This window comes from Ctenocephalides felis, unplaced genomic scaffold (assembly GCF_003426905.1).
Source record: "Ctenocephalides felis isolate EL2017-DRISC unplaced genomic scaffold, ASM342690v1 CF-g0.4_SCAFFOLD_00845, whole genome shotgun sequence".
NCBI classification, from domain to species: Eukaryota; Metazoa; Arthropoda; class Insecta; order Siphonaptera; family Pulicidae; genus Ctenocephalides; species Ctenocephalides felis.
Genome location: NW_020536999.1, coordinates 4,297,562 through 4,314,725, shown reverse-complemented (window position 1 = coordinate 4,314,725; position 17,164 = coordinate 4,297,562). Strand labels below are relative to the sequence as shown.

At 27.4% G+C, this 17,164-nt stretch overlaps 1 protein-coding gene across 3 annotated transcripts in view; it reads right to left on the bottom strand.

The window, feature by feature from the left end:
* The window catches only part of LOC113363414 (aquaporin AQPAe.a), a 72,884-nt gene that overhangs the window by 20,704 nt on the left and 35,016 nt on the right, over positions 1-17,164 (bottom strand). Inside the window, exon 2 of one of the 3 annotated variants that reach the window (XM_026605917.1) lies at positions 4,659-4,852. The exons of the other annotated variants lie outside the window; for them this stretch is intronic. Within the exon in view, the coding sequence (XP_026461702.1) occupies positions 4,659-4,852 (194 nt within the window). The remainder of the gene's footprint in view (positions 1-4,658; positions 4,853-17,164) is intronic. 3 annotated transcript variants of the gene reach the window in all.

Here is a 17,164-nt window from a genome sequence, read left to right as displayed (position 1 = left end):
GTATTTAAATCGATGGCAAAAAACTTGTCCAAACATACATACATACGTATAGATACACACACGCATCGTAATAAAATTATATTATGAAATATTAGGCGATAGACGATTTGGCGTCGGTTTCAAATTGAACTAGGTGTAAGTTTCAGTAATAGATAGTTATCAGTCTCTTTTCATTTTGTAATGGGTACATTAATCACGTGATCGATTTTTAAGAGATTTTTAAATCCCTTTTCCCCATTTAAAATTACCACTCCTTCCCCAACGAACATCACGTGTATTATTAGTTAAGTAAAATTTTTAGAACGAATTGTTCGAATTTACGAAAAAATCGTTATTTTTTTAACTTCCCGTAGGGTAAGTTACTGTGATTGTCCAAAAATCGAAATTAAATTTTTTTACATTTCTTACATTTCTGAACATTTTGGCATACCTCATAATCAGAAAAAACGGATGTTGTGCGTGTGTATGTGTGTATGGATATAATTGGATTCTGTTTGAATTAATTTCAAAAGTCTGAAAAAATCGAGAAAATAAAACAAATGATATTTTTTAGAAATTCTGATTTTTTTCAAATTTTTGAAATCTCTCGACCTACATTTTCCCCAAAACCTAATATTTTTTTAACATCTACTAAAAATACATTTTTTGAATCATTTCAATCGGATAAAATGATATTTTTGCACTTTTTGCTCCGTATCTGCAAAACGATCGGACCTGCCTTTGCCAAAAACCAATCAACACGTCTTTTTATCAAAACAAATCGGATGCTCCGTTATTTAAAAAAAAAACGCTCATTTTTTGTACTTTTTGCTTTGTATCTACGAAACGGCTGGACCTGCTTTCTCCAAAAATTAGTAAGCACAAGTAGATAGATAAACCATATACAAATCAAATTATTATTTGAAACAAGATCTTTTAAAAATAATGTCTCCCCATCAATACGAATCTATTTTTATTTTTAATTATTTAAATCGATTCATCCGTGATTGCCAAATTTTTTCTAAGGTATGTCAAGATGTTCAGAATAGTTTGAAACTATTGAAATAATTTGATTTAAAAATGTTTACCTGTTTACCAGTTTACTACTAGCTTACTTTTTCACCTTCTATTTGTATATGAAACAATAATAATTATTCATAACGTTCATTTCTCAAAAATGTTAACAATTCTTGAATCCGTCATTAGAAGTAAAATGATTTTTGAAAACTAATCAGCACAGATAAATCATATACAAAATAAAAAAAGTGCAAGGCAAAAGTTAATTAAAAATTATCATAGCTATTTTTTCATTATTTAAAACTAATAATAAAACTTCCTCTTTTTTTTTTCAAAATATTACTAAACGCTTTTGCATATTTATGTCGGCATTCTAAAAACATTAAATTCCAATATTGTATATTATGTATTTAAAATTTTCTTTTGCTAAGCTCACTAATTAGCAATTAGTCACATAAATCATTACTGTACACGTAAAAGGCGTGAATGGTTAATAATAATTATAGCAGGGATACACAACTAGAGGGTCGGAATCTGTAGCAATTATAAAATGTACAAATAAAGTGATAACACTTTTAACCAGTTTTAGATTGACTTGTGTACTCATCATGGAGAAGTATATAGTTGATATTACTAAACCTTATGGCATAAGGAGATTGAAACGACAATGGCCTTTAGACTTAGTCTTAGATTAGGTCTAATATAATATTATCATAGTAATTGTAAACTGAGAAGATCTCATTGGAGCTCTTCTTAGGCATCGCTCTTAAATATTGTCACTTTAGCTCATAGGAATCTTTATGTATTTCTGATTGCTAAATAAAACGAGTTAAAAAAAAAAAAAAAAACATGGAGAAGTGACAGAGTTTTGTGTATTAACGGGTATAAACGTCATAATAAATTTATAAAAACATATATTGACATATTTTAAAAAGTTTCACCACAGTATAGGGCCTCTATTAATCACGTGAGGCTTTTAAGAGAAGGGGACATATGACATTTAATCAATAGGGAGAGTCCGCGACTGTCGTCGGCAACGTTCGCTCAGGCATGTGACGTCACATACCCATCTATGTTTGGGCACTTATTTGCGCTCGACACGCAGTCCATGTAATATAAAGTCTATGCCTAAATGGCCACCACTGTTATTTTTTTATTTTTTTCCAATTTGCAAGTGCATCGTGTTCGATCTTGCGGTCAAGCGACCCATTAGCGGCGGCGGCGGCGGCGGCGGCGGCTTCGTTGACGACGATTACCGCCTGAAAGGTCGTCGAGGTGGATAGGTCCCCGAGTTCAATCCCCGTCAGGTGAAGGACTCGATTATCACGATTTCGAGAAAATGGAAAAACTAGTCGACGGGATGACGAGTCTCTATAGCTTATTAATGATGAATGAATAAAAGAATACTGGATGTATGTGAGCTGAATGATGGAGAACCAGTGTAAAGGTTCAACTGGTCCAACCACATGAAAAGTTATGTAAGAAAAACGGTTCAATCTTAAAAATTAGTAGTGCATGACATCGTGCCTTGAGGAAAATTGCTAGAACTTTTCGTATCGAAAATTAAATTTTTTGAAAAACTTTTAAAATTTTTTGAAAACTTTGGAAAAATTGAGCTTATAGAATTTTGAATTTTTAAAAAAAAAATGATTTTTTTTAAATTCCATTTTTTTTTTATTTCGAAATTTTTGTTATACCTTGATATTTTCTAAAAAAATTTGAAATTTTCTTGAAAAGCTGTTTTAGGGGACGCCCATTAATCTCGTGAGGTTTTGCGGGGAAGGGGGGCGCTTGGCAAAAAATCATGAGATATCACGTGGAGGAAGAAGGATTATAGTAAGATATCACGTGTATTTATTTTTACACGATTTTTTTTTTCAAAAATTTCAAAAAATTTCAAAAAAAATTAAACATTTTACAATTTTTTCTCGTAACTATAATACGCGTGTGTAATTTTGAGTATCACCACGTATCATGATTATATAACGTATACTTAAAAATTACATTCAGGTATCGTAAACTAAACAACAGTGCTCAAAACCAAAAAACCTAACAACGCTAAGAAATACTTTCTTCAGTTATAATCTTAAATATCTTCAGTTTAAGTATTCAATTTTAACATTTAATTAACTTTTTTTAATATAATTTTGTTTCAAACGATTTAAATTTTTAACCACAGATTATAGATAATTTCATCGACTTTATAATGATATCTAACAATATATGTATACATGTTTGAACAAATTCTTTACGAAATCGATCGAAATATAAAAAAATATAACCAGACAACTCGTCGTTTTGGTTTAAACCAGTTGCTCGATATTCAATTTCAAAATTTAATTTTTTTTTAATATAATTTTGTTCTAAACGTTTTGAATTGTTATACACAGATTTGTAGTAAATTTTATCTACCTTATAATGATATTTAATAATATATACATGTTTGAACAAATTCTTTACGAAATTGATCAAAATATAAAAAAATGTAACCAGAGAACTCGATATTTTAGTTTAACCAAGTGGCTTGGTATTCAATTTTAAAATTTAATTAATTTTTTTAATATAATTTTGTTCTGAATTATTTAATTTTTACACACAGATTTGTAGATAATTTTATCTACATTTCAGTGGTATGTAATGAGAGATAAATTTTTAAATAATTTTTTTAAAAAATTGATCTAAATATGTTGCCAAATACTTGAAAAATAGTATCATTAAGGGCGCTTCCATTAATCATGTGATCGATTTTTTAAGGATATTTGGACACCCTCTTCCCCTTAGCGATACATAGTAATATTAAAAATTAGCTGCACCTCCACTCTTACCCTCCAAACAATTTTCAATTTTTAGTTGCGAGAAAAAATTGTAAAGTTTTAGCTCTTAATATTAATGTTTAGATAGAGCGCAATTCAATCAAAGTTTTGTATGGAAATAGCTTGGAAAAATTTTCAAAAATTTAAAAAATGTTTTTTAGATGTAATTTAGCGAACAAATGAATAAATAAAACTCATTCATTTATCGCTAAGTTATACCAAAAACATTTTTTTTAATTTTCAAAATTTTTCCATGCTTTTTTCATACAAAGTTTGATTGAATTGCGCTCTATCTAAACGTTAATATTAAGAGCTAAAACTTTCAGAGAATTGTTTTTTATCTATTTGGAACCATTTGAGCCCTTGGGAGCAAGGAAATTCGAAAATTACCATTTTAAGGACCACTCTGATAACCATGTTTAAATAATTTTTTTAAAAAATTGATCTAAATATGTTGCCAAATACTTGAAAAATGGTATCGTTAAGGGTGCTTCCATTAATCAGGTGATCGTTTTTTTAAGGATATTTGGACACCCTCTTCCTCTTAGCGATACATAGTAATATTAAAAATTAGCTTAACCCCCACTCTTACCCTCCAAACAATTTTCAATTTTTAGTTGCAAGAAAAAATTGTAAAGTTTAAGCTTTTTTTTGAAAATGTTTGGATTTTTTAAAAAAATTCAGGTAATAAATAAATGCACGTGATATCTCACTATACCCCTCCCGCCCCCACGTGATATTTCGTGATTTTTTATCAACCCCCCCTCCCCTCTCCGCCTAAAAATTTTACGTGATTAATAGACGCCCCCTTATTTGGTGGTGTACCTTTCTAATATTATTTCTACTCACCGCCACCACTGTGGCAACCGCCACTCCGAAGGACACGGCTATCCCCAAATGTGTACTATTAGCCCCCAGACAAGACGCAAGGCCTATGAAGACCAGAAGGGCGGTTCCTGCAAATTCCGCCAAAAAGGCCCTCCATGTCACCGCCCTGTTGGAGGCGTCCGTGAAATCGGTCAAACCCAACCAGGAACCGGCAGCTGGAAAAAGAAATATAAATCGAAATAGAAAGACATCCGAAATAAAATTTATCAAAATAAAATTAGAGCACCGAGACCGAGAATAGCAAATCTGTAACGAACTAATTTATGATACTGTAGGTAGGTGTGTATATGCATGTGCATGTATATACATAAAGTTGTCAAATATCTCCCTTCCGCCTTTTTGTATAATAAACCAAGAGCAAAAAAGCGGAAGGGAGATATTTGACAATCTAATACATAATATTTCTCAAAATTTTCCAAAGCAATATTTCCTCTTTTTTCGTAAATTACTAATACAAGAGCCATAAAAAATCATTTTTGCCTAGAATTCCGTACGTTGTCCCTTACATCTGGCCGACAGAACTCCATATCAGTGTGTTTAAGTCTTGTGTAGTCGTAACATCTACAAATATCCTCAAAAAAATCGAGTGTTTTTAACAAAAAAATATTAGTGATATGGATATATAAATTATTACAGGTAAATAATTTTTGCTTCTCAATTTTATATAAAACCTTTTTTAGTTAATTCTTATTACTCTTTACCCCGGTGCATAATCCATTCCTTTATATTTTTTTCTAATTAATCTGTAATGACCATCATTAATTAATGTTAATCAATAGTTTTAAAAAAACATTGTCTTTGACAGAATAAAGCTGATGATGGAACGTAACTAGTTCCGAAACGTCGTTATTAAACATCTTCAAAAAACAAATTGTTTTTTATTATTGGATTTACTGTTCGGAACAATCAATAATTTATGATACGTTTCTTTGGAAGGGACTGATAACATAACATAACCATTAGGGTGGTCCTTAAAATGGTCATTTTCGAATTTTTTTGCTCCCAAGATAAAAAACAATTCTCTGAAAGTTTTAGCTCATAATATTGTCTTTCAGATAGAGCGCAATTCAATCAAAGTTTTGTATGGAAATAGCATGGAAAAATTTTCAACTAATGGGGCGCATGGCATCTAGCCTTAAGGCAAATTGCTGGAACTTCCCGTACCAAATATTATTATTTTTTTAAAAACGATTAACATTTTTGAAAAAAAATTACTTCGAAAAAATTACATTTTTGAGAAACTAGGAATTAGACATTTACTTTACAAAAATTACTTTTTTGAAAAAAATTTTTTTTTTTGAAAAAGAAATGTTTTCTTTATTTTGACATATTTTGGAAATTCTGAACTTTTTTTCGAAGCAATCGTACTGCTTTAACTGCATTGAGACAAAATGTCAAAGCGCGTAAGCGCCGCGCCGCCGTCTAACAAGTATCATTGGTACGGAATGTAAACAAAGTTTATACATTGTTAAAATCTCTATAAAATATCTGATAATTCAATGTGCATATGTCTAATGATCATTTTTGACCGCAAAATGGCATTTTTTTTTTACTTTTTTCATTAGATCTCCGAAACCGCTAGACCTGCCTTTATAAAAATTTGATCAGTTCTTCATCTTGTCAATACAAATAAAATGTTTTTTGAATTATTAAAATCGGACGCTCCGTTCTCTTAAAAACTGAATTACCGTTTTTGGCACTTTTTGCCCCGTATCTTCGGAACGGCTAGACCTGCCTTCGCCAAAAACTAATCAGCACGTCTCCTTATCAATACGAATCGAATGTTTTTTGAATTATTTATATCAGTTGATCGGTGTTCCCGAAATCGTCGACGAAAATTTGTATCCGCACATACATACACACACGCACACACACATACACACAAACACACATACATCCATTTTTCTAAGGTATGCCAAAATGTTCAGAAACCTTTGAAACGTAAAGATATATAAAAATTTTCATTTTCGATTTTTTTGCGATTACTATAACTTGCCCTACGGGAAGTTAAAAATTTTAAAAATGTTTTTTAGATGTAATTTAGCGAACAAATGAATGAATAAAACTCATTCATTTGTCGCTAAGTTATACCTAAAACATTTTTTTTTTAATTTTCAAAAATTTTTCCATGCTCTTTCCATACGAAGTTTGATTGAATTGCGCTCTATCTAAACGTTAATATTAAGAGCTAAAAATTTCAGAGAATTATTTTTATTTATTTGGAACCATTTGAGCCCTTGGGAGCAAGGAAATCCAAAAATGACCATTTTAAGGACCACCCTAATAACTATGTTTTCCAAAAATAGGCCCATAAGTCTATATATCTCACCTGTCATCATGTCTTCCAATGAGAACTTCATTTTTCCCGAAACTAACGAAAATTATTTCAACAAACACCAGACGAAATTAGAATAATAAATAAAGTAAAACGAATAAATTATTCGATTCAAATTCTATGCTAATTTTTATTGTAAACTTCTTCAATAAAATATATATTATATTAGAATTGATTATTTATGCAAACGGCGCATCGATATAAAGATTTTTTTATTTGTTTAAATAATAAGCAGATATTGTTGTTCGAAAATAGTCTAGATCTATATTGTTATATAGATCGTAATGAAATTGTGAAAAACATGTTTTTCTGACCTAAACAAATAATATATATATATATATATATATATATATATATATATATATATATAAATTAAAAACATGTATATATATATAAATGTTTTTAATTTTTTTATTATGCGTAATTATAGAACACCCTTATTTAATAATAGTTCAATCGATTCAATGATCAGTAATCGAATTATTTTTTCAATGAATGTTTTTCACTAAATTTCGACTTTTTGTCAACCTCTAACACTTATTAATTTTTTGGACTTTTTTATAAGGCGAAATTGAAAATTACACAAACGTCTCTTTTCAATCTCCGATTTTGTAATAGTCATCTCAGTAATTCAATAATTTTTTATAAATACTTAATTCTATTAAAAATATTCTAGAATTTTGTAATGTATTTTATTATAAAAAGAATTTATTAGACACGTCGACGTCGTTGTAATTTGAAAACCTTTGTATTTTTCTGCCAATTGCAAAAAAATTTTGGAATCGGTTCAGTCGTTTTTAAGCAAATGTCGATGAAAGGTCAAAAATTGGCTCAGACACACACACTGTTTTTAGCAAAATTGATCTCATTCGACTCAGAATGACTTGAAACGTTGAAAAAATATAAAATTAGCAAAAACTTTTTCTTTGGGAAGTCAATAAAAAGTTATATTTTATTTGACCACGTATATAACTTTTTCCAGGAATTTTATTAAACTTTTGTTATTATTATTTATTAAACAATATTCATTTTTCTCACTATTTATTAATTATTTTACTATTTTATTAATAACTATAGTACGCGCTGAACAAATTCCTATTTGAAACTGGTGCGAAAGAAAAAAATCGCACTTACGAAATAATTTGCCTAAATAGCAGTGATTGTCAAAGTCACTTTTAACGCGAGCCTGTATTTTATTAGAATTTAATAAATGTTATGTGTATGTTGCATCTTTATTTATTGATTAGAATTATTTAGTTATTTATTGTTGTATTTAATAAATAACTTACCGAAGCAGAAGTTTGGTTTCTTGACGTCTCAAGTCATTCTGAATCGAATGAGACCAACACTTGGAAAAAGTATATGTGTGAACAGATTTTTGACTTCGTCGATTCAAGTCGATTCTTATACGAAGCAAATTTCAAAATTTTCAAAAATATACAAAGTTTTATACTTCAAATATGAATTTTAAATTTAAAAACCAGATTTGAACATGTAAATATTACAAATGCGTTATTCTAATCGTGAGAAATATATCCTCAGATGGATTTATTCGAAATCTCTTGTTAACGTAAACATTTTCAAGCTTTTTGAGCGATAAGGTCGTCACTGTATATTTTATGAACGATAAATTATATAGTGATTATAATTATCTATTTGAAAATGTTTAAAACGATTGTTATTATAATCATTGATCAATATTTATTGATTACTGATTTTTTTCATCGAATATTTAATTCTGGTACGGGGATTTCCAGCAATTTGCCTTAAGGCACGATGCCATGCACCCCTAGTTTTATATTTAAATCTATTATATGTAGGTATAGCACATAAGTTAATTTTGATATCATTTTGTTAGTTTGGTCGTCAGTAGAGTTCAATTTGTTTTTCATTACGCAATTTAAATTGGTCCTCAGTAGAGTTCGGTTTGTCCCTTATTAATTAGATTTTATTAGATTTGCAAGAGTTTACAATATTCAATAGAAGTTAGTTTACAAGTTACAAGCTTTACAGATAAGAAACGAAACTAGTGGTATCTACGGCATCGTGCCTTAAGGAAAATTGCTAGAACTTCCCGTACCGTAACGAAATGATCATCTTTTGTCCTGTACTTTAAAATGGTATCGTCATAAAGTACTAAGTTCTTTGAAATTAGCAGAAAAGTACAAATGTTTTGTTCCGTAAATCCTAATTCATTGTTAATTTTATTGTTTGCGATTTTAATGAAAGCTTTTAATGAAATTAAAATATTACAGGCCTAAATTGTGAAATTATTAAAATCAGTAAATACTTGGTTTAATAATCGCTTTTAGAAAATGTGTAATATTTGAAATTTCAACCATTTGTTGAAACTAACTAAGATTTTTGGGAAATCTTTTCTGAATTGAAAGGTTTGCCATAATTTTCCATATTTTATAACGCTCTACAGCAACTCTATATACTTATAAATCATATTTTAATATATAGATTTTTCTTTGCATAAGTCTATTATTACCATTATTTAGTAGGAAAGTTCATGCAACTTGCCTAAAGGCAAAACGCCACTTACTATAATTTTGTGAGAAAAATTCACGAAAAAAATCGACTTGCTGATTTGATGTTTTCTCTACGTTTCAAATCATTCTGAATCGAATGAGACTAAATTTGGATTTGCACCATTGTTCAAAATTAATTCTTACAGAGACCGCTTTTTGGCAATCACTGATACTATTTAACATTCGTTACGTTGTTCGATATTAATTGTTCGATTAGTTGAAGTTTTATTTGTTATCGTTTCGGTATAGTATTGTGAGAGTTTTATTATTAATTGTTTAAACAATTGTTTATGCATATTTCATATATATATATATATATATATATATATATATAATTAAATAATTATATAATTAGTAACAATTAATTAACATACAATGCATAATTGTAAAGTCATGATCATTGTCAAGGATTCTTTGTGGAATACTCGTGTATGAAAATTGAGTGTATATATATAAATATATATATATATATATATATATATATATATATATTAACAAAGTCTAATAACATTAATAATTTCTTTTAAGGATTTATTTTACAATCCATACGTTTCGGCTATAATTCTAAGCTTCAGTGGAAATAAAAATTTTTACTAAAAAAACCGATATAGAAATCTCGTCTATCAAATTAACTGCCTCGATTGCAATTTTATTTATATTGGAGAAATGGAGATTAAAATAACTAAATTCAAATTCCTTAGTTCCTCAATTGATCAATAAATAAATTGATTCATCAACATATAACTCACATTGTTTATAAAAATTAATAAACATTTGATAAATTAATAATATTTGATCTTTAGTTAAAATTGTTTTAAAGCCAAACCAAAAAATGTTATATCTCTATCGTGCTACTTGCCGATAGGAAATTTCCTAACAACTAAAAAACGTGTGACACATCGTTGAAAAGGTCTCAAAGAGCACAATAACAAATTAACAACCATTTTTAAATTTTTTATCATTTATTAAAATAATATAGATTCGATTTTATATTTTCAATTACCACCATAATTATTGTTTTTTTCCTTTATTACACCGCGTTTGTATTTTTTTACGCGAAAATGTTATGTAATATCGCTAATTCGTATTATAATGAAATAATTATTAGCGTGAACGATGTTCTTTATAAAAAAAATATGATGGGAATAATAATAACAATTTTTTTCTGAAATTCATTGTTATCTTGAGAGGATGAGACTGAAATGGATAATTTGATGCTTCCGGATTTGGAGTTAGATAATTTCCTTATTTGGTAAAATATACGTGTTTTTATATATATATATATATATATATATATATTTATATTTATATCAGAAACAAATCAGGAAATCGATGCGACCTTTTTTCTGCCGCACTATTCAATGTGCTTCCCTCGGATAATTTATATATATATATATATATATACATATAATGTGTGTATATGTATATTTGTATAAATTAATATATAAATAATTTGTAATTCATCCTGCACCTTTTGTCGACTTACAAATTCTTGATGCATCTTTTCTTCTAGGTCACGTTTTGTTCAAGCCAAGTTCAAATTCTGTTTCAATGTTGCATGAAACATTTATACATTTATAAATATATATATATATATATATATATATATATATATATATATATACATTTACTATCTCACCCAACAAATATTTTTTTTATATTTTATTTTTCCTTTTTTAATTTATGTATTTTTTATATGGGACACTAAAAATTTTCAGACAAGGAGTATGTTTTATAATTTATACAAAAACATTTCATATTTTTTATATATAATATAAAATGTAAAAAACTGCCTTGTTATAATGGAAGAAGTTATTTATTCAATACCTAAGGAAAAAATTACTATATTAATATCAAATGTTTAAAATATATATTGTTTGCCAGATAAATGATTACTAGCAAATTTCTTCATAGTCTTTGGAATTGTTCATCTAGTCAGAAATTCATTTAACATTTAAATTAAATTTGCACAGCCGATATAATAGGAATTTGAGGATTTGAGGTACTAATATAATTTTACCGCATTTATGTTAATTTAGATTAATTTTTGCACTATTTTGCAAAGTAATTAAAAATGGCATACCTAGCAAAACCAGTGAGTATAAAAACTCTGTATAGAAATACAATCTCTATAAAAAATATGTCCAGAAAAACCAGTAAATTTAAAAACTCTGTAAAACAATATAAAATTTGTTGAAAAATATTTTTTCTCTTACAAAAACTACTGTATCTTCAAGTTTAAATCCTCAATGACCAAATTTTTTTCTGCTAAAATAGTTCTCTCTAGAATTTAAGTTGCAGTTATATTATTGATTTTGTCAATAGTTTTAAAAATTATTATTACTCTTTCTACATAACTACCAAATAGAGAGCGAAAAAAAATTTATTATAAGAATGGCTTCGCTCTCATCTCTAACTCTTTTCCATTTGCTGGAAAATAAAAAAATAGTGTAGATTTAGAAAATGGGCGGACAATTTAAAAACATCTGCTTTTGGTAACCTTAAAGTATAATAGAAATAAACTGTTTTGATACTTTAATACAAACAAATTGGATTTTGTCAAATAACACCTAACTTTTCCATAAATTCAAGTAAATTTTAACACTTGATCTTTCACTAAGCAGGATTTGAAATGATTGAATTATTAAAATATTTGTAGTAGTTATGAGGGGGTGACAATTCAAAAATTGAATACCAAAATTTAAAAAAAATGTCGGTGAATTAATTCATAGTTGTCAAATCATGTTCCAATCTGCCATACATATACTGTATCTTATATTATTTTAGTTTCTGGCACATCTCAGCTGCTTTTTGGCAATGATAATGTAGACATTTAATTTTTATTATTCATAATCATGAATTTATTATGCATATTCTAATATTGTTTAGGCTCATAAGTAAATTGAAATTTTTGGCAGATGACAGTTTTTATTTGTTTTCAATGTCAAACAATGACATGTCGTTTTTTTGCAATTTTTGCTATTTATTTCTACAATATTACTATATTTTTATAATCACATAATAATAAATTTAGAAATTCGGTGAATATATGAGTTTGTTGTGGGGAGAGTGAAAAATTGGAGTTGTATGAATATTTAATTTTACATTATTTAAAAATAAAATATAAAAATAAAATCACACACACTTTGCAAATTTGATAAAAATGAGGGTTTGTTGTAGGCACTTAGGCAGAGTTAAATTTAGAGCTCTGTGATTATTTTATCATTAAAAAATAAAATAAAATGAATGCAAAAAATTTACGGATGAACTTTATGTACAAACTTTGCAATTATATATGAAAAATAAAAAAATATATGAGAAATAGATGCCAATTTTCCGACCTGTTCAATACGTATTTAAATTTATTTCATAATATCGGTCGAGCCGTTTTGGATGAATATCGGCGACACATGTATATATATATATATATATATATATATATATATATATATAAAGATACATATTTATTTTAATCGAGTTTGCAAACAATAGCGCGAAATATTACGCGCAATTGTACATGCAATGGCTTCAGTAATTATATCTTAAATATATTTATATACATGTATACGACTAATTTATAATAATTTATATTAATGCCCGTGTCGTTAAATAAATTATGATTACGGACGGCTAATTCATTAATTTGATTCAATGGCGGACGAGATGTAAATAAATTATAATATATGAAGATGTGAAAAAAATAAAGATGCGCGCAAAATCAACATGTTTACTTTTTCATCTTATTTTTTTCCTTTTTGCATTCCGCATATTTTATTTTGTTTATAAAATTAAATGACAAGCGAATTGTAAATGATAGAGGAGTTTCCTTTATATAACGCGTAATATATGATTTTTACATAAAATATTTTTTTTTACTGATACTCAGCAATTTTAACTTCCCGTAGGGTAAGTTCGTAAAAAGACATTCGATACCTATTGATAGGGAGATGTACTGATTAGTTTTTAGCAAAGGCAGGTCCAGTCGTAACGAAGATACAGAGCTTGTGTTGACGAAACGATTACGTTTGGTAAAGATCTTTTTTTTTCAATTTCAAAAAATATTTTTTCACACATATGCCTTGGTATTTGTTCTATTCAAATAAGATATAGTATTTATATTAATCTATTTAAAAAAGTAATATTCCTCGAACATTTTGTTATGGTACGGGAAGTTCCTGCAATTTGCCTTGAGGCACGATGCCATTCACTAGTTCACACATTTTTGCTCAGCATTATATGTCTAATAACAGATATAGAAATATCGAAAAAGGATTTTTAAAAATGTTGAGGACTTGCTTTTTTCAAAAACTAATTGGCACGTCGCACCGTTAGTTGATCCATGCTCTCGAAATCATCGACGAAAAATTTTATAATATAATATAGAAATGTAAATGATAGAGAGCTTATATCAAAAAAATAATTTATTAGCTTTCGAAGAAAATGCAGATGAAATTTTGAAGTTTGTTCAATTTTAATAATTATTTAACAAAGTACAATAAATGTTTCGTTTGAGAGCATTGGTTTTTCTTTATATTGTTGTAATTGTTATTGTGTTTATCAAATTAGAATGAAATAAATAAAAAGGTAAACATGGAAGAAAGTTGAACTGAACAGACAACAGAAATGGAATACAATACAAATTACAACGATTTCACTTAATTTCTCTTAGCATTTTCCCTTTTATTCATTATGACATCTCATTTATAGATCTTTAGATATTTAAAACTATCTTACTATATATGTATACTAGATGACCCGACAGACGTTGTCCTGTACCCACGTCTACAATTCAAAAATTCCATTTTTTTTATATCCTATCCTATGCTGTTTAATATCCTTTTTGATGTCCTGCCTTTGTGATTCATTCATGGACTTAGCTTAAGCTGTATAGAAATTCAGTAAAAAATAATATAGTATCTGCGGTAAAAGAACAATATCATACTTGATTTTACCACACAACACGATTGCTTCAATAAATTGTCTATAATAATTAATTTTCTTACTAATAATTAATAAACATTATTGCTTATGTTCAAATCTTAGGTGAATTAATTTATAAATCCTGTTCATTTGTGCATTATTCAATCTAAGATCAACTTGCTAAATATTTCATATCCAATGCCAAACAAATGAATTTTTGACACATGAAACACAAGTCTAAATCTTTTTTTAATAAGTAAAAATATTTTTATATGTTGTTAAATAATTTAATATAGTAAACCAAAATGCGACATGCATAAGTTGAAAAAAATAATATATATGCAATTTTCGACTCGCTGCGTTTTTTATTAAACTGAATTATATAATTGCATCTGCCATACATATACTGTTGACTGCATCTTATATTATTTTAATTTCTGGCACATTTCAGCTACTTTTCCGCAATAATAATGTAGACATTACATTTTTTCTTGCATATTACATTCTAATATTATCTAGCTAGCATAATTTCAGCTAAATTCAGATTTTAAGTGAATCGACAATTCTAGTAGATGACTGTTCAAATGTTTTCAATGTCAAACAATGATTTTTTGTAATTTTGCCCTTTATTTCAATATACTATATTATATTTCTATCGTTCATTAATCTTAAAAATTTCCTTTAACAAACTCTGAAAAGATTATCGAAATCCGAATAACCGTTTAGGAGAAGTATCAAATTATACACCCGTACAGAAGAATTTTATATATAAATTTGACAAATTACGAAATCGAACTAAATTATTTCATCTTACCAAGATAAGAGACAATGATCGTTGTTTTGTAATATTTTAATTTACATTTCCAAACACTCTCCTACCGAATCATCCTTGTGCCATTTTTCTACAACATTTGTACAAATATTGATAAAAAATTATGTACTTGTTTTTCGTTGAATTCTTCATCTTGTTTGCCGATTGTAAACACAGAAGTCTAATAATTGTTGTCATAATTAACCGTGTTTTATTAAGAGAGATAGAGCAAATAATTGTTGACTCTGATAAGATTAGAATTGTAAAACTAGAATTATTTTTAACTTACTTACTAATTGTAGTAAGTTAAATTTATGTCTTTGAGTTCTTTGAAAATATATAGTGATTAAATTTTCAGTATATGAAGAGTTTGAGATTTTTTTACATTTTATTAACTTTTAAAAATTTGTTCGGGTACTCTTTTTGGATTAGTTTAGGAGAAACTAGATAAAACTTACTACAATTTGTTATAATTAGTTTTATATGCTCTTGAACAAAATTTTGTATAAAACAAATTTGTTTTGAAAATTTGAAAGTTTGAAATTCGCACTTAAATAGTGACTATAATTTTCAATATATGAAGAGTTAGTCATTTTTTTTACATTTCAATAAATGACATGAAAAATTTGTTCCGGGCACTCTTTTTGATTTAGTCTAGAAGAAACTACATAAAATTTATTAAAATTCTGCATAAATAGTTTTATATGTTCCAATATAAATTTTGAATAAAACGCATTTGAAATCACAATTGTATAGTGACTAAATTTATTATATAAATAATTAGGCATTTTTGACATTCTATTACATTACTAGAAAAATTTGTTCTGGGTACTCTTTTTCATTTAGTTTAGTAGAAATTAGATGAAATTTACTATCAATCCTTATAATAATTTTTATATACTCCAATTTACAAATTTTGAATGAAACGCATTTGAAATCACAATTATATAGTGACTACAATTTCAATATATGGGCGGTTGGACATTTTTCTACATTTTATTAAATAACATGAAAATTTGTTCCGGGCACTTTTTTGGTTTAGTTTAGAAGAAACTAGATCAAATTTCCAAGAAATTGTTGCTAACTCTTTTAAACTAAAAATACTATTTATAAATTTTTAGTATACTAAAATTATACATTACAATAGTTTGAAATTTTAAAATTGAAATCAGTTGGAACCTGCACTTTTTTAATATACGATTTCGTGGCATTCTTTTAATTTTAGTTTAGCAGAAACTAGATGGGATTTGTTAAAATTCTGCATAAATAATTTTATATGCTTCAATACAAAATTTTGAAAAAAAGCACGTTGGAAATCGTTTATTATTAAATACGATAATGTATATAAATTTGTTTTGTTTATTCCTTTTAGTATTCCAAATGATCAGGAGGTATATTAACGTGAACGATACTCCACTTTTCGTTTAAAATATTTGCATTCGATACATTGACAAAATTGTTTTATCTTAGTAATTCGAGATAGGATTTACCACTTTTGTAAACGTGTATCAAAATATTAATGTTTTATAAAATCATAGTTGAATTACTAAGTATCGAATTTTAATCAATTCCGCCTAATTAGCGAAATCAAATTATATCAAAATAATAATGAAGCGTTGTAAGCACAACCGTAAACTTGAACAAAGAAAATATTCATGTAAAAGCTCTCCATAGGCCTATAATATTTTAGGGCGATAATTAAGATTATATATATAAGATAACAGATTAAGCTTATCCGGTACTAGGGTTTATACAAAGCCAACATTTCAGAAAACCGTTTTCGAATTTCAATTTTACTAAAAAAAACGGTTTTAAGCCGATTTTCGAATTTATATAGAAAATAATTTTTGCTCAAATATTCTGTAAT